This window comes from Cucurbita maxima, unplaced genomic scaffold (genome assembly GCF_002738345.1).
Source record: "Cucurbita maxima cultivar Rimu unplaced genomic scaffold, Cmax_1.0 Cma_Scf00036, whole genome shotgun sequence".
NCBI lineage: Eukaryota > Viridiplantae > Streptophyta > Magnoliopsida > Cucurbitales > Cucurbitaceae > Cucurbita > Cucurbita maxima.
The window spans coordinates 512,023-528,946 of NW_019272052.1; the positions used below are offsets into that span (position 1 = coordinate 512,023).

General features: G+C 38.7%; 3 protein-coding genes and 1 long non-coding RNA gene across 6 annotated transcripts; 1 reads left to right on the forward strand and 3 right to left on the reverse strand.

The window, feature by feature from the left end:
* Positions 1 to 737: 737 nt before the first annotated feature.
* LOC111468129 (inactive TPR repeat-containing thioredoxin TTL3-like) lies at positions 738 to 4,688 on the forward strand. Its single transcript, XM_023113224.1, has 7 exons — positions 738 to 2,232; positions 2,853 to 3,045; positions 3,126 to 3,307; positions 3,393 to 3,726; positions 3,817 to 4,021; positions 4,106 to 4,209; positions 4,297 to 4,688. Exons 1-7 carry the CDS (start codon positions 1,223 to 1,225, stop codon positions 4,471 to 4,473), a joined length of 2,205 nt encoding a protein of 734 aa, XP_022968992.1. The 5' UTR covers positions 738 to 1,222; the 3' UTR covers positions 4,474 to 4,688.
* Positions 4,689 to 6,750: 2,062 nt separating this feature from the next.
* On the reverse strand, positions 6,751 to 9,027 carry LOC111468366. 2 transcript variants are annotated; one of them, XR_002714736.1, is made up of 3 exons: positions 8,785 to 9,027; positions 7,781 to 7,914; positions 6,751 to 7,149 (listed from the first exon to the last, which is right to left on the reverse strand). It is a non-coding gene; the product is annotated as an uncharacterized LOC111468366 (long non-coding RNA). The 2 variants fall into 2 exon arrangements; XR_002714737.1 differs by lacking the exon at positions 8,785 to 9,027 and adding an exon at positions 8,273 to 8,747.
* A 2,849-nt stretch (positions 9,028 to 11,876) lies between these two features.
* LOC111468287 (14-3-3-like protein D) lies at positions 11,877 to 15,049 on the reverse strand. 2 transcript variants are annotated; one of them, XM_023113454.1, is made up of 8 exons: positions 14,836 to 15,031; positions 14,344 to 14,366; positions 13,895 to 14,201; positions 13,735 to 13,822; positions 13,022 to 13,131; positions 12,777 to 12,925; positions 12,355 to 12,410; positions 11,877 to 12,275 (listed from the first exon to the last, which is right to left on the reverse strand). In XM_023113454.1, the coding sequence occupies exons 3-8, from the start codon at positions 14,197 to 14,199 to the stop codon at positions 12,273 to 12,275; spliced, it is 711 nt and encodes a 236-aa protein (XP_022969222.1). In that variant the 5' UTR covers positions 14,200 to 14,201; positions 14,344 to 14,366; positions 14,836 to 15,031; the 3' UTR covers positions 11,877 to 12,272. The 2 variants fall into 2 exon arrangements, with proteins under 2 accessions (XP_022969222.1, XP_022969221.1); XM_023113453.1 differs by lacking the exon at positions 14,344 to 14,366 and having other exon boundaries at positions 14,836 to 15,049.
* A 543-nt stretch (positions 15,050 to 15,592) lies between these two features.
* On the reverse strand, positions 15,593 to 16,471 carry LOC111468340 (heavy metal-associated isoprenylated plant protein 28). Its single transcript, XM_023113522.1, has 3 exons — positions 16,398 to 16,471; positions 16,237 to 16,312; positions 15,593 to 16,133 (listed from the first exon to the last, which is right to left on the reverse strand). Exons 1-3 carry the CDS (start codon positions 16,401 to 16,403, stop codon positions 15,775 to 15,777), a joined length of 441 nt encoding a protein of 146 aa, XP_022969290.1. The 5' UTR covers positions 16,404 to 16,471; the 3' UTR covers positions 15,593 to 15,774.
* Positions 16,472 to 16,924: the final 453 nt, after the last annotated feature.

The window sequence follows — 16,924 nt, forward strand, 5'->3', positions numbered from 1 at the left end:
GTAAGTCAAATTTTTGAAGGATATATATTATGAACCCTAATCTAAAGGATTAGAAGGGTATTATTGTAATTGAGGAAGGGTCATTTTAGTAATAAAGAGGGCTGAAATTAAGCTGTAGTTGATTTGGGTAAATTACATGTAAGCATGATTTACACTCTAATCGAAAAGGACAGGCTCTGACGTCAGCCCCTAGGACCATGCCAGCTCAATTCCATCAATCCTTTACCTTCCCACTTTATATTTTTCTTATTATTTTCTTAAAAAACTACAAATTATTTTCTAAAATTCACATACAATAATATATTACATAAATTATATATTTTTTTTGTCTCATAAATTTGTTAATTTAAAAAAAATGTATAAATGCATTTGACATTTTAAAATTTTAATAATTTATTAAAAAATGACATTAAAACTTTTTATTCGATATATTATGTGTTTTTTAAATGACAAGTTATATTGAACGTTAAAGAATCCAAAACTGAGCAAAAACGGTAAGATTGATGAGTTTTTGGCTAACATAACTAAATATTTACAATTTCCTTATGGATAAGATGGAAAACGAAGGCATTAACACTCATTTTGGTTGTATTCCCTTATGGGCTCAAATGTCGTCAACATTTTGTTGAACAAGATTCATTTTTTCCCATTAAATAATTGGGAATTGATGGAACCCATGAAGCAAAAATCGATATTGGATGAGAAAAAAGAACAATAATTCAAAATTATACTCGAATCACAGTCTTGAAAATAGAGTAGAGTGAGAAAACAGAATGTAATCCTCTGGCGGACAGAGAAAATATAATTATAATATATCATATATATATAATGGTTGAAAATGGCGATTCTCGAGTAAACGGGTAGCCGTAGCGACGAAGAGAGGGGTGAGAAGAGGGAAGAAACGGTGCTCGTGAAGGTGCAGCGTAAAGAGGGAAAGAGAATTGGAAGAAAAAAAAGGATCGAAATCTGAAAAAGAATGGGAAAGAAAGTTTAACAAATTGGTCCAACTATTTTCTCTTTGTAGATTCATTCCTTGCTTCCTTCTTTAATTTCACGGGATCCCCATTTTCTTCTTCTTATCTTCTTCTTCTTCCATGTCTTTCTCAGACCCCTTCTGTTCTTTACTGTTCTTCCAATAACAGGGATAGCCCTGAAACCAGATTGTGTTGGGTTTCTGTTCTATGGTAATTGGGTTTTTGTTTTTGTTGTGATTTGTGAAGCAATGTCTCATACTGTGAAATCGATTCAAGAAATGGGTTCTGATTCTTTAGCGGAGAGGTTTCGTGATGAGTTTAATTTGGAGGGTAATAAGCCTGATGTGAAAGACCACGATCTGAGCTCTCCGGTTTCGCCATTGATGATGAATCGGAGCTCGGTTACTGGTGATAATGGCTATGGGATTGGCGGACCCAACACTTCTAGTAGCAGTTCAAGCTCCTCCGGTTCGGTTACGGGGAAAACTAACAATACCCAAATCGGTAAAAGATCAGAGGGCAAACCGGATAATCATTCTGGGGAGTTTTCAGTGTCGTCGGAGATGAGTCCAAGTGGCTTCGATGGTCACCGATCCGCCGCGGCTGTTCGGAATTTGAGACCGGGTCATAGACGGTCGTTTTCGACCGGATCGCCGCTAATTTACTCGGGTAAAACCCTTACGAGTACGAGCAATGGAGTGAATAGCAGCGGGATCAACTCGGCTTCTTCGAATCCTATCAGCAACGTGTTTCCGAGCGGCAACATTTGCCCTTCCGGCAAGGTTTTGAAGGCGAACATTGCTGTTAGAACCCCTAATCGGTGCGATACGCTTGGCTCTGGCACGGGAAATTACGGCCATGGTAGTATTATTCGCGGCGGTAGCGGTAGCGGTGGTGGTGGCGGTGGAGGCAAATTGGGTAGTCTGGGAAATCTTGGTGAAGGTAATTTTGGGTCTGGGAATTTGCAATTTGGTAGTGAAAATTCGATGACTAAAAGGGTAATGGCGAGCTCCGATCCAGAGGAGGTTAAAAGAGCTGCGAATGAGATGTATAGAAGAGGGAATTTTGTTGAAGCTTTGTCGTTGTATGATCGTGCAATTTCGTTGTTCCCGGAGAATGCAGCTTACCGGAGCAACCGAGCGGCGGCGTTGACGGCGCTTGGTCGGCTGGGGGAAGCGGTGAGGGAATGTGAGGAGGCTGTGAGGCTTGATCTCGGTTATGGGAGGGCGCACCAGAGGCTTGCTGCTCTTTATCTCCGGTAAGTGTTTATGATGCTTCTTCTTTTCCTTATTCTTGGAAGACTATTTGAGATCCACATGCTTTCTTTCATTGGTATCAGTGCTGTTTGCTTCAATTCTTAGGAACACATATAAATCCATGCTTCGTTTGTTGAGCTTATAACTCGATTGCTACTCTCCGTGTGTCGCGAAGTGTAAAGATCCGGCTGTGTCTTCGACCCTATAACTATAGGCGGGACTAGTTGTAGGATGATTCGAGTGACGTTTTTGCTTGATTAGGTGAATGCGAGTGAGGGATAAGCTTTCCCCATTCTCTAGGAGAGAAACTCGGGAAAGGTTCTAGTAGAAATAGATGGTTCAAACCCCTTTGGAAACTATTAGTCAAGCGTGCTAGACTGAGGGACTCGACAAGATAACCTTAATGATAATCGATAAACGGGAATGCGTTTAGCACTTGCTTTGATGCCATGTCTCTTTAGATCAGTGAATTCTAGTTCTTCAAATGGGTTCCTTAGAAGTCTTTTGTTTCACTAGCTGTAGTATTTCTATGCTTGAAGTCCTCCTCCTTAGTTTCCTTTAGCCCTCCGAGACGTTTCAGCTGAATGCACGGAGTTATTCGACCGACATTTTCTTTTTCCAGTTTCGGGCAGGTAGAAAAATCCCGGAGTCATCTTCTATGCTCAGGACAACCAGATCAGTCCGAGTTGCAGAGATTGAAGTCGCTCGAGAAGATCTTGAATCAGTGTGCCAATGCTCGAAAAGCCGGTGACTGGAAGAGTGCTTTAAAGGAAGCGGAAGCAGCAACAGCAGCTGGAGCAGATTTCTCTCCACAGGTACAAGTCATAGATATGTTAGTTTATAAGTAATATATGTACTAAGACATACTGAAAATGTATTTGAATGCAATATAAAGCTTGTTGCATGTAAAGCCGAAGCCCTTTTGAAGCTCCATCAGCTAGAAGATGCAGACTCCTGCATATCAAATGTTCCCAAGTTGGAAACTCTGGCTTCGTGCTCACAAACCAAGTTCTTCGGTATGCTTGCTGAAGCGTACGTGTTCTATGTTCGTGCCATGGTCGAGATGGCATTGGGAAGGTAATATATTTTCGGGAAAATAAGTTTGGTTCGGTTTAATGGTTTTACTCTTTAGGTGAATGAGAGCTCATTGGTGTTCTTGCAGGTTTGATAATGCAGTTCTGGCAGCTGAGAGAGCTGCCAAGATTGACTTCAATAATCTTGAAGTTGCGAAGTTGTTGAGCAATGTGAAAATGGTGGCAAGAGCTCGATCTCGGGGTTTCGATCTTTTTAACTCTGGAAGATATACAGAAGCCTGTACAGCATATGGAGAGGGTCTCAGGTACGATAGCTCGAATCATGTTCTTTATTGCAATCGAGCGGTTTGTTGGGCGAAGATTGGACTTTGGGAGCAATCTGTTGAGGACTGCAATCAAGCCCTCAAGATCCAACCAAACTACACGAAAGCCCTTCTTCGTAGAGCTGCTTCAAATGCAAAGGTGAAAAGCGTGCTCGGTTTCTGTTCTTTTCTCGTTATGGGAAACTGTTTCGTACGCTTATGTTTTCGTGTTGTCTTGTCGAACATTTAGCTTGAAAGATGGGAAGACGCAGTGAAAGATCTTGAGTTCTTGAGGAGAGAACTTCCTGGAGACAATGACGTTGCTGAATCTCTACACCGAGCACAGGTTGCATTGAAGCGATCTCGTGGAGAGTTAGTCGATCATAGAACAGTAAGTGGCGAGGTAGAGGAAGTTTCAACTCTCCATAAACTGAAAGCTGCAATATCATCAACTGGTAAGTTCATGTCCATTTCGAGCTATTCGAGTTAAGCCTCATCAATTACTCGATCCATTCTGAACGAAAAGCTTGAACTTTCAGGCGTTTCAGTGGTTCATTTCAAAGTTTCCAACGACATATGCGACGAAACATCCGCATTCATGAATATGCTATGCATCCGCTACCCGTCTGTTAAGTTCATAAAGGTATTTGTCAACGTGATCAATCATCTTCTTTACCTCATTCGACGATTTAGGATCTCAGCTGATCGAAATGTGATGTTTTTGTGGAAGGTGGACGTGGAGGAGAGCGTGGCCGTGGCGAAGGCTGAAGGCATAAGAACAGTTCCAGCGTTCAAGATTTACAAGAACGGAGAGAAGCTGATCGAAATGATCCGTCCGAGCCACCATTTTCTGGAGGACTCAGTGAGAAGTTGCATACAAACAGTCCCAGCATCATGTCATGGTTGAAAGCTCTGGTAACTCTTTTCATACATAAAAAGTTAGTAATTTTACTTGTAACATAATCAACTACATAATTGTTTCCTAGAATTCTAGGCAGAGGAACCCTCAGAGACCGTAAGTGTTTCTTACTTCTTCCACCTTTGCGGAAATTTATTTCTTTCATTTGTAATATTCAACTTATATTCTTCCTTATTTGAATCCCATTTGTTTTCATGCTCTCATTTGCACATCTCAATTCAAAATTTTGTCCAAAAGAGTCGGTCTGTACAAAATCTAATTATTTTGTCTCCTGGTTTTATCTTGGACATGATTCTTTTACCTTGTCTTGTCTTTCGCGTGATGATTGCTTTTCTAATGGTTGTGTGAGATCCGGTATTGGTTGGAGAGGAGAACGAAGCATTTCTTATAACTATGTGGAAAACTATCCTTAGCATACACGTTTTAAAATTTTTTGAGGGGAAGTCCGAAAGGAAAAACCCAAAAAAGATAATATCTGTTAGTGGTGAGCTTGAATTGTTACACATGGAATCAGAACCAGGCATTGGGCGTGTGCCAACGAGGATGCTGACCCACAAAGGGGGTGGATTGTGAGATCCCACATTGTTTGGAGAGGGTAATGAAGCATTGCTTATAAGGGTGTGGAAAACTCTCCTTAGTAGACACGTTTTAAAAGTCTTGAAGAGAAGTCCGAGAGGGAAACCTCAAAGAAGACAATATGCCAGTGAGAACGTTGGCTCTCAAGGAGGAGGATTGTGAGATTTTACATTAGTTGGAGAGGAGAATGGAATAAAGCATTCCTTGTAAAGATGTAGCGTGCCCAATGCAGACACTTCCCTTTCATTTTGAACACACTGAAAACTGCTGTAGCTTTGAATTGCGACGGTTCATTTCATTGCTGTGCTTCAAAACCCTAAACCCTAAACCCAAACTCGAGTTTCTGGTAGATGAGAGCAGAACCACCAAGGAGATCTGCACTTTGTTTTTTGATCTTCTTGGTTAAACAACTTGTCGTGTTTGCACTGAAATATCTCTGTAATTTGTACAAAGCTCTACTGGTAATGTCATGGTGTACTTGTTGACCAATGCCTCAGCTTTTTCACCACAATGCATTATTTTTGCTTTTCTCCTTTCACAACTTTACCAAAAGTGATGCCTCCACACAGGGTAGTCTAGGAGTGGGTATTACAAAAATGACTAATTTTGGTGCAAACATAGCTGGGTGGGTTTTGGATATTCACCACCATCATTTGTCCTGTCTCTGTTTTTTTTGGTGCTTTTGCTTGAACCCATATTCTTTTAAACTTAATCTTGTTTGTTCGTAAACGTTTCAAATGTGACTTGAAGTAAAAATCCATAATAATGTTTGACCAAAGTTGGGTGGAACAGTGTGGCGGCGGTGATTCGAACAGTGTAAAGCTACACACTCATTCAAGATCTTAAGTTCCATCCATAGCTCATTCAAGGTCTCAAGTTCCATCCAAAGTTCAAGATGAGATGGGAAGAGTCTGAAAGCATCACTAGCTTACGGTTCAAATTGTTTAGAATCAAACTTAACCATGAACCAGAGAGACTACTTTACGACGATGGACGATTCCCTCGAAGGGGGTTTATTGCACAAGCCCCCATGGAGGAAAATCTTGAAGACAGGCTAGATGCAGTAGAGCGACGACTTGACAAGATGCAGTAGAGCGACGACTTGAGAGTGGATTCCCGGCAAACAGGGGGACAGGAATGGTTATAGGGGGTGGGCATGAGCAGTCTAGTGTCCGAGCTAATTGGTCAGGCAACGAGAGTTAAACTCTGGCTTTGCTCTCACCCTAAACGAATGAATTGATGGAGAGGAAGTAGCTCAACTCGAAGCAGAGAAGGGGGAGGGAGGAAGTTAAATATTTAAGGTTAAGAGAAAATGGAATCAGAATTATGGGCCCCTAATGGGCTGGGCCATGGGCCATGGGCCATGCGCTTTGCACGTAGGGCATGTTTTCGTGGTGAAATGACAGGTAATTGAAAGGAGGGCTGCCACTGCAAAATGTTGGAAGTTTTGGTGAAAGGGAAGGGGATGGTACTGCTTTGTCCTCTATTGAAATGTAAGCTGCTCTCCCAGCACCATGATGTCGTTTTGATCTTCTTCTGTTCATGGAAACTGCTGGAATTGGTTGTCTGTCACTCACCGACTTCACTTGCCTCCCTTCATGTCCATCATTGTCCTTTTCCTACTATGACTTCACTTGATAAAATAATCATAATAATTTTCATGCAAAAAAATATATAATATATAAATATTTCAAAAAATTATAAAGCAGAGTGCTGGGAGGGCTGACGACGTCGTTTTAATCTGTTTCGCGGAAAACGCTGCACAGTTGGCTAGCCACCACTGGACTTGACTAGAGTGTTCATGTTCATTCACCCCCGAATCCAGAGTTGTTGTGATAACATACATCTAAACTTAGAACTCACCATGAAGGCAAAAGCACAATATAAAACATTGCAAACAAAGAAGTGTTTATATACTACTGGTGGGTTGATGCCGATGCCGATCAAATAACACGTTGTGTCACTCATTGTTTAGGGCTTTGTTCTATTCTTTACCTTGCTATTCAGTCTGCAGATGTAGCCATTAAGCATCAGTTGCATCTGCTGCTCAAATATTTTGCTATCACATTCGTCCACTGACCATAGTTTCTGCCAAAAGCGAGAAAAAACTTTTCAATACTGTTTAATTATGAATGAGATGTGACAAGCTCGATATTGTCCACTTTGACTTATTACGTATCGTCATCAGCCTTACGATTTTAAGACCTGTATGTTACGGAGAGTTTTCCACTCTTATAGAATGTTTTGTTTCTCCCTCCAAATGTAAGATCTCACCATCCATCCCTTGGGGCCCAGTGTCCCCACTAGCACAACGCCTGGTGTCTGACTCTAATACCATTTGTAACAGTCCAAGCCCACCACTAAGGAGATATTGTCACGTTACGTATCGCCGTCAACCTCATGGTTTTAAAATGCGTCTACTATGGAGAGGGTCTAGGCTTACTCCGACTAATGCCACGCACTGTCCGGTGACTGGCTCGGATACTATTTGTAATAGCCAAAGCCTACCGCTAATAGACATTGTCCACTTTGACCCGATACGTATCGCCATCAACCTTACGGTTTTAAAACGCGTCTACAAGAGAGATGTTTTCACACCCTTATAAGACATGTTTCGTTCCTCTCTCCAACCGACGTGGGATCTCACAAACCCAACCCTCAAATCAACTCAAACTTGAAATAATATAAATTTCAAATACATAAAACACTGCAAAGGTACCTAAATCCTTCTCTTTTTTGTGCAGGAACTGCAATTCCATCCTATGTTCACCACAACCTTGATGATCTAAGCCGTACCAATTCCAGCCCAATCGAAGAACGTTCCAAAAGCTTAGTCAGGCAATGATGCATCCTCTGAAACCATGCATTAAACTCATCATGAACCACAACATTGTGAAAAGCCAAACCAACACATGAACTTTTCAGATCCCATAGTTAAACCAAGCAATTTTTTTTTAGAAAGCCCAGTAGCTTTGAAAAGCAGTATAAACTCAGTCAGAAAATGATATCTGGACTTGAATTATGGCTACCATTCTATTTCAAGGTGGACCAAATTACAGCCACTAACATGTCGAGAGCTTAGATATATTGGATCAACCGGTAAGGTTCTATCTACCTCTGGGATGATCGTGTAAAAAATTTGACAGTGATTAGAAAACTAATAAAATGAAATACAAGAAAAATAAACAGACACTAGCAAGGAATGAAGTACTTCATCTGCTGGGGAAGAACACTCAATTTCCCCATGGGACAGGACTGCTACAACCTTCGTCTTAGCAGCCTTAGCTGCTTTGACATCAACCCTGTTGGAATGAATCTTTGTTAGTTTGCTGGTTATATTTTCTTCATTTTGTAAGCTACATAAGGCCTTGGTAGGAAGCTATTCTATTCTCTCTCATTTTGAGACATTTCCCTCATTTTTCATGGATTTGGCTTAATCCATCATCCAAGGATTTAGTCGTTTCCATTTCCTTCAGCGTTTGGGTTTAAAGATTTCAATAATCCATGAGACAATCTTGTTCCTAACATTGATATCATTAAATTTGTATGGCTTTGATGTCAGAATGCAATATTGAACATAAAGTTCCTTACACTTCCATTTCCACATGATCAGAAGTAAGGTTTTAGTATGCACCGAGTTTATGTCATGAAAAGATGGAATGAGACAGAATCTTTATCTTCATCAAGATGGTTCATGCAAAAACAAAACAAAAAAAGCCTTACAGATATAAAGCAGGTTTCCCTTTAACAACCTGGTCACTACCAAGAATCACAGGAAACCAGTCCTTTCAACCTGCATACAAAAACATATATCATGCAGTTACGAAACCAAAATGGGGACAAAATGAACAGGCCAACGTTGCACATGGTACTAGACCAATAATAGGATGATATGTAACGAGAGAAGAATAATTACTAAATAAAGACAAAGGCCATAAAAGTAAGGAAGCCAAAGCAAATTGTAAGAGTTCAAGTCCATTGCCAACAGGTATTGTCTGCTTTAGCTCGTTACGTATCGCCATCAGCCTCGTAGTTTTTAAAACGCGTCTACTAGGGAGAGGTTGTCACACCCTTATAAGGAATGTTTCATTCCCCCCTCCAACCAATGTGAGATCTCGCAATCCACCCCTTTGGAGCCCAACGTCCTTGTTGGCATACCACCCAGCGACTAGCTCTGGTACCATTTGTAATGGTCGAAGCCCACCGCTAGCATATATGAACCTCTCCCTAGCATACGTATTTTAAAACCATAAGGCTGACGGTGATACGTAACGGGCCAAAGCAGACAATATTTGCTAGCAGTAGACTTGAGCAATTACAAATGGTATTTGAGCTAAACACTGGGCGGTGTGCCAGCAAAGACACTGAGCTCCGAAGGGGGGTGGACACAGGGCGGTGTGCTAGCGAGGACGCTGGGCCCGAAGGGGGTGGATTGTGAGATCCCACATCGGTTAGAGAGAGGAACGAAGTATTCTTTATAAAGATGTGGAAACATCTCCCTAGTTAGACGCGTTTTAAAAACCTTGAGGGAAACCTCGAAAAAAAAAAAAAGCCTAAAGAGGACAATATCTTATAGTGGTGAGCTTGAGCCGTTACACAAATAACTAACGTCAATCCCACTAGTCTACACAGTGAAGATTGTTCACTCCAACGACCAATAGGGACTCAGAAAAACCTGTATTACTTCCTAAATTCTTCCATATAAAAATGAGTTACGATAGCAGAAGACTGAAGAAAGCTGTCAGACATGCAATTACAGGGAAAAGAAGGAAAACAACATTAGCTATAACAGGTCAAACTGAGCATGATCTGTTCAGCACATCATAGATAACCTAAAAAGAAAAGAAAAGAAGAAAACTAATAACATTTATTGCATATACATGTGGTTTTCTGAAAAGCAATCAGGAGAATATGACCCTACAATGTGGGGGGAGTTTAATCATATGGTATGATTGAAAAGGAGGACAAAGGAGTATGCTAAACCCCACACGAAGCATCAGAAAAGAACCCATCACATGCATTCATCCTTTGGCTGTGTTTCGTGGATTTGCATGTCCTTATCTGCCAAACCTCCTCACTTAATACCCAGAAAAATTTAAATTCGAAAGGGATCCATTATCCACTGCAGCAGAGTACTACCTTCATCAAATATTAACATAAAAACATCTAACCTTTTTGATCCTCAAGAAAACAATACCCTGGCCAAGTTGAGCCTAGCTGATCCCCCTGTGCCACTTTGTTTTTTCCTGCAATATAAGAATGTTACGGTAAATTTCTTAAAAATTAAAGGCCATAATCCGTAACAACTGCAACTGCAGCTGCAGATTCTTTCTAGGTCATGCCCAATTTCTCCTCCTCTTCCCTCTTCTTGTCCCAAACTTGTCAATATTTTGCCATAAAATATAGCATTCAACACGTCCTTTGTCGCCATCGCACATAATACAACAGTGTAGCTGCGTTCTCATACAACTAAAACGAGAAATTACAGATCAGAACTCTACTAATTCAGACTGAAAGAAACCGAGTCTATCAGAGCACGAAATAGATTAGTGAATAAGCAAGCATTGAAATGAGAAGCGTAACGCTGTTATAAAGCTTGAGAATCAAATCAGAATTCGACGAATAGAGTAAGGGATTCGAAACAGATTGAATTTGACAGTTCGAAGTCTGATTTGTTTCCGCTTTGCTCTGTTCTTCGTGGAGATTGAACAACGAGAAAGGACGAAAATGGCGGGTTTCAACCATAATCTCGGGTTGTCTCGGGTGCGTACAATGCTTAATGTAAGCCAACTGCAAGATGCTGGTTCGAGTTTGGTTTCCTTTCAATTTGCCAACTACCAACTAGACATGTCTTCGAGTCAAGATATTACACTTTCACCTTTAAATCTTAACTTTTAATTAATTAATTTAAATTTAAATCAAATTCTAAAAACAAAAACAAATATTCAAAACTTCATTTAATTTTCATTTTGACGAAAGTAAGAAATAAAGTTCAAACTTTAGAAGATAAAAAAATATTTTTAAAAAACCCTAAAAATTAAAAAAAAATTAATTAATTGAAATCTAATTCTAAAACTAAATTTCATAATACAAACACTTCCACCAAATTAAGTTTAAGATGATAACTAGTAAAATACATATATTTAAAATCAAGTCTCTAACAAATTCAAAATTATCTTTATATTCAATGAAACTCAACTTGTAAATTGAAAATAATTATAAAAAACTCATTACTAAATTTAAATAGATGCAAACCTCATACTTAAAAAACTAAATTTGTAATATAAATTCACAAAAAATGAAAAAAAAAATGAGGTAAAAGGGTTCGTCAAATAGGATGTGGTGGTGTTACTTGGAACCAAAATCTAATGACATGAAGTGAAATGGAAAGCATAAAGGAATAATTCCACAGTTTATTCCAATGTAAATGGGCCAATGCAACAACAAGAAGGTGGGAGGCACCTTAGAAACATAGTCACATCAATCAAATAGTGACCTCCACATGCTGTACAGTACAGAATGTTCACATAATGACACACCATGCATTTATAATGCCAGTTTCCACTCCAAAACTTCAAAAACTTGAATTTCATTACAAAAAGAGGGAAATGCTTAGAACCTATGGAAAATCATCTCTACAATTATTCAAAACAATTTTTTAATTAAAAGTAATTAATACACTGAAGTAAGATGAAGAATAGGATCACCTTTCAGCATTCCTCGATCCGCAAAGTAGTCGTAGTGTCCTGTACTCGCATTCTATTCCGTCAGAAGAGAGAGAGAGAGAGAGAGAGAGAGAGAAGCTGTGATTAAGAGCATGAGGAAGGTAGGAAAGATATATTTATAAGATTTGACACAGAACATATATATAATGCTTCAGCAGAAAGCCTCCATTTGGGCAATGCCATTTTTCATCTAAACAGGATGGATAAACATTCAAGTCGATCCCCCTACAACCTATCGAGACCATCCACTGAGAAGGGAAAGCTTGTGCGAATGCAAGATTATAGACCAAACAAGTGTCCAGACATCATACTCAAAAATAAAACCACACCATAATGGGCATCAGAAAAGGGGGAGGGGGGGAAAAGGAGAAGAACAAAGGGAAGATAATAAAAGGAACCCTCCTTATGCTAAACACCAAGAGCAATTATCGAGTCACATCCATCATCTCCAGAGTCATGATTCTGCCACTTATGATGCTATCCGCTTCACTGCAGCAAATGAAGAATGGTTAGGCATAATTAATTCAAACATGACTGACTAACTGCAACCAATGATTGAGCAACTCACCTCGGCATCGTCACCACCAGAAATCTTGGCTGTTCCATTGGTCTTTTGGGCATCATCTGTAGCAATGAGTAATGCACGTTAAAACACTGAAAAACAAATGACCAAGTCATTGCTATTTGCCATCATCCCTAGACAGAGTATGGAGAAGGAGAAATTCATTCTAAATGAAGGGCATCCTGGATTTCAAATTTCAAGCAAATATACTAAACCCAATTTGTCCGAATCTTAAGCTGGTCCATGTACAACAGCTGTCTTTAGCAACTCATTCCCATCATCATCTGAATGCTAATGATATCCTCAGTTCTTTTTTACCCCAACAGAGAACTCTCGCAAGAAGAATAGTTAGCTTAAATGACACCCCCCAAAAAAAAGAGTCCAAAAATGCATATAGGCTAAGTCCAGTTAAAGATTTTCACCATTACCTCCATCCTCTGGGATGTCAGAAGTCCATAATGTAAGGTTGTCCCTAAGAAGCTGCATGATCAAGGTGCTATCTTTGTATGACTCCTCGTTAAGGGTGTCAAGTTCGGATATGGCTTCATCAAAAGCTTGCTTTGCAAGGTGGCAGGCCCTAAACAACAAAAAGAACATTGTAACCATCAATGTCAACAAAGCTCCGAAGAGGACAACACTGCTAGATTTACTGACAATATTACATAAATCATACCTTTCGGGTGAATTCAGGATTTCATAATAGAAGACTGAGAAATTTAATGCCAAACCCAAACGGATAGGATGTGTAGGGGGTAATTCAGATTCGGCTGAGCTGGTTGCAGCCTGTAACAAACAAGATAAAGCAACACAAATGTAAAGGATATGAACTGTATAGATAGAAGAGAGAGTACAGTTAACAATATTGCTTCCCAACTAAAATATTTAACCTACGGGTTCCAGGTAATCTAATAAAAAACTTTCTGGAAAATCTCTTCCTGTAAACCTCATTTTGAACAAGTATTAACCAAGAAAAGAAAAGATTCGTAGTTGAATTTTCTTTGATGATCAGAAACGGGAAAGTAGTACCACAAGCAAAAGAAAATCTTAATTTAATTGTCCTCTCAGAGGAACAAATGCACGTAATTTTCTCAACTAGCATCCAGACAACTGCTGGAAGAATGTAAATAGTCGTAATCCCAAGGAAATGAACGTGCATATATTTATATGATAAACCAGACACATACCAAACATTTCAGCAAAATACAAAACTTGTTCAGTATAATATAAGCGGCAATACAAACAATCAACATAATTTAGAAACAGAAAGACAGAGAGCATCGAGTATGGTCAAATTTTAATAAATGGAAAAGAAAACAGCCAGATAAAGAGTAGAAAAATAGAAGAACGTGATTCATATGAAAATAAAGGGGAAAAGTAAATGCCCACCTCATATGCCTTCATCGATTGATCAGCTGCTTCTTTCTTCTCATTACCAGATTTAAATTCTGCAAGGTAACGATAATAATCTCCTTTCCTGCAATGAAGGATGATTAAATTTCACCAGTGTCGAGTAGTCATGCACCTAACCATCAAAGCATATACTCACATCTTATAGTAGAACACTGTCGATTCCCCAGCTGAAGCCAATGGAATTAGGTGCTCGTCAATCACTGTCATGATATCATCACAAATACCAGAGAGCTCTGTTTCAACCTTTTGTCTGTATTCCTTGATGCGTTTAGCATTTGCTTCATTTCCTTTAGCTTCTTCTTTCTGCTCTATTGATGATAAGATCCTCCATGAGGCTCTCCGTGCACCAACCACATTCTTGTATCCAACAGAAAGTAAGTTTCTTTCCTCAACTGTCAATTCAACCTCAAGCTTTGCAACATTCTTCATTGCTTCCACCATTTCTATTAAACAAAAATGGATGAAAAAAGCGCAAGTTAAAATAAGAATCATCATCTATCATCCAAAACAAACCACAATCAGAGATTTGCCGTCGGGACAAGCAAAGACAGAACAGGCAGAAACTTCAATCTGCTTTGAGCTTACAGATAAAACGATGCCCAAGTTTTCTGTGTAAGTAAGAGTTAATAATTAGCTACCAAGCTAAGGAATAGATCAAAACACTTGCAAAAAAAAAAAAACAGAGAGAGAGAGAGAGAGTATTTTCTATTAAATCAAACAGATCAGACAGAAAACAATAGATCAAGAAAAAAATGCTGCTCGAGAAGCTAAATCAAAGAAATTTAGCAGAATTTTAGGCAAATGAAATCTCCTCATGTTTCACACAGATCGTATAAACGAAGGAACATAACAACACTTCAATCTACAAAAACCCGGGAAACACTACACACATAGGCAAGCGATCGCGCCACAAATCCATGCACGAAAAGCATAAATACAGAGGGCAGAAAAAATCAAACATAGCACGCGACCACAAGGAATGTGATCTGAGCAGACAGTCAAAAGTAAAACACAGATAACAAAGCATAAGCAAACAAATCAAACGGAAATGGAAGAAAATAAGAAGATGCCGCAAACCATCATAACGCTCGGCCTGCTCGGCGAGCTTAGCGACGTAAACGAAGTTCTCGCGTTCTTTACTGGAAGCCATGGCCGATCTGAGACCAAAGAATTAGGGTTTGCAATACAGTGTGGGTTTTTCGGTGGTTCTGGCTCGAAAAGAGAGAGACCGAGTCAGACCCACAAAGAAACCAACAATATCAGAAGAATAAAACCTTGAAATTGCTCTTATTGTTAATTATATATATATTTATTTATTTATTTATTATTATTATTATGTCAAAATATTTGTTCTTCTTCGCTGTTCAAAAAGATTCCGGTCTCAATAAAATTGACATCCAAATTTGCCGCGTATTAGAGATAATTCCCGGAAAATTCTCCCCAATAGTCGCATGCCACGTATACCATTCATAATTTTTTTTTTGTTAATAAGCAAAAAGAAAAATCCTTCCTCCCTTTCACCAATTAATGATTGCCACGTTTCACAGTCCACCAACAGCCTATCGACGGTCTTAAATTTTGCAGAGTAAATTTATTGACTATTAAAAAATAAATAAAGATAATTTTCGAAAATACCCTCGTAATTTATTAAAATTCCAATTCTATCCCACACCAATAATTGCTTCAAGTGTATTATTCTTGACTTCTTAAAATTGATAAAGTCTACAATTTAAATAAAAAATAAATTGATTGTAATTAATATTTTTTCAGTATATATAATTTTAAAAAAATTAAAATTCTATTTATATAAAAAAAAAATCTCTCTCAAGGGTATACAATTAAAGAAAAAACTGGTGAATATTTCTTGGTCATGGGTTGCAATCAAGGCCCAAGTCCATAAATGCTGGGCCCACTTAACGTTAAGACCCGGCCCAACATTGTACAATATTATTATTATTATTGTCAAACAGAGAGGGGATTTTTAGATCCTTAAGCAGGAGATTAAGAGAGTAATGATTACATAATAGAGCAATTATTGACATTGTCGTCACTAAACACGGAGCCAGTCTGGCGGCCGAAGATGTTGGAATGTGTGGAGAAGTTTTGATGATGGGCCTGGTCATGATTATCATACCCATGTTTGTAATAGTTGTAAGTCGATGTGGGCTGGGGCCCATAGAAATTTGGAACGGGCCCATTTAAATGGTGCTGTGGGTACGGATCACTCTCGGTATCGTGCTCCGGGTTGTACGGTAACTGCCACAGCTCCGCTCGACGACCGGTTTTCCGAACCGCTTTCAGAACCTTCTTTTGCTCCGCCCACCCGGTTACCGTCACTTTCTGTAACGACATGTCGATTTCAACGTTGTCCACACCTGAAAATTTTAATAAATAATTAATCCTATAAAATGATTATAAATTTGGTGATTTCAAATTCAATAAATAATTATTTTTGTTTTTATAATTAAAACCTCTAACCTTTTAATTTTTGGAGCGAGCTCCGGACTTTGCTTTCGCAACCGGGGCAATCCATATGGACTCGGAGCTCCAAAGTCTGAAGAAATTAAGAGGAAAAATAAAATCAAAATTAAATTTAAAATTAAAATTAAATAAGAAAAGAGGGATGGTAGGCTGCATACCGTCATATTTGGGTTGTTTTCTGGGGGAAAATGAGAGAAAATAAAATAAAATAAATGTAAAATATTTATTTGAAGATATAGAAATTTGGTATGAGAAGCTGAACCAAGGTTGAGTTTATATAGGTAACGTTGCTCATTTAGTATGCACAAAAGGCTGTCCTTTTTATTTTATAATTTATAAATTCCAGGCACCGACTTTTTTTATTTTTTTAATACTTTTTTCAAGTGACAGAATTAATGGGCTGTTTATTTCAAATAGAGTAAAAATTAAGGAAACAAATTCTAATTATTTTATTTATATATCATTTATTAATTTTTATGAATAATGGGTTGACTTAATGTATATTATTATTTATTTGATCATTGTTGTATTATTCAATAATATGTTGGAGCTGGAGCGACATGGGCAAATGGATCCACATGGCAAGGCGGCATTGGTGGATCATGTTATTTTTTTTCTTTTTTCTTAAAAAAGATGTCATCGACTATTATAATTGATCGTTATAAGAGGTAATATAACATGACAA

Bases quoted from the DNA above. Each gene is read 5' to 3' on its own strand.
- LOC111468129 (XM_023113224.1), top strand. From the start codon at position 1,223: ATGTCTCATACTGTGAAATCGATTCAAGAAATGGGTTCTGATTCTTTA. The intron at 3,308-3,392 runs GTAATATATTTT...GTGTTCTTGCAG, and splicing joins GTCGAGATGGCATTGGGAAG to GTTTGATAATGCAGTTCTGG. The intron at 4,210-4,296 runs GTATTTGTCAAC...TTTTTGTGGAAG, and splicing joins CGTCTGTTAAGTTCATAAAG to GTGGACGTGGAGGAGAGCGT.
- LOC111468287 (XM_023113453.1), bottom strand. From the start codon at position 14,908: ATGGCTTCCAGTAAAGAACGCGAGAACTTCGTTTACGTCGCTAAGCTC. The intron at 14,202-14,835 runs GTTTGCGGCATC...TTTGTTTAATAG, and splicing joins GCAGGCCGAGCGTTATGATG to AAATGGTGGAAGCAATGAAG. The intron at 12,411-12,776 runs GTAATGGTGAAA...TCATTGCTACAG, and splicing joins TGACATCCCAGAGGATGGAG to ATGATGCCCAAAAGACCAAT.
- LOC111468340 (XM_023113522.1), bottom strand. The intron at 16,134-16,236 runs GTTAGAGGTTTT...TAAAATTTTCAG, and splicing joins CTCGCTCCAAAAATTAAAAG to GTGTGGACAACGTTGAAATC.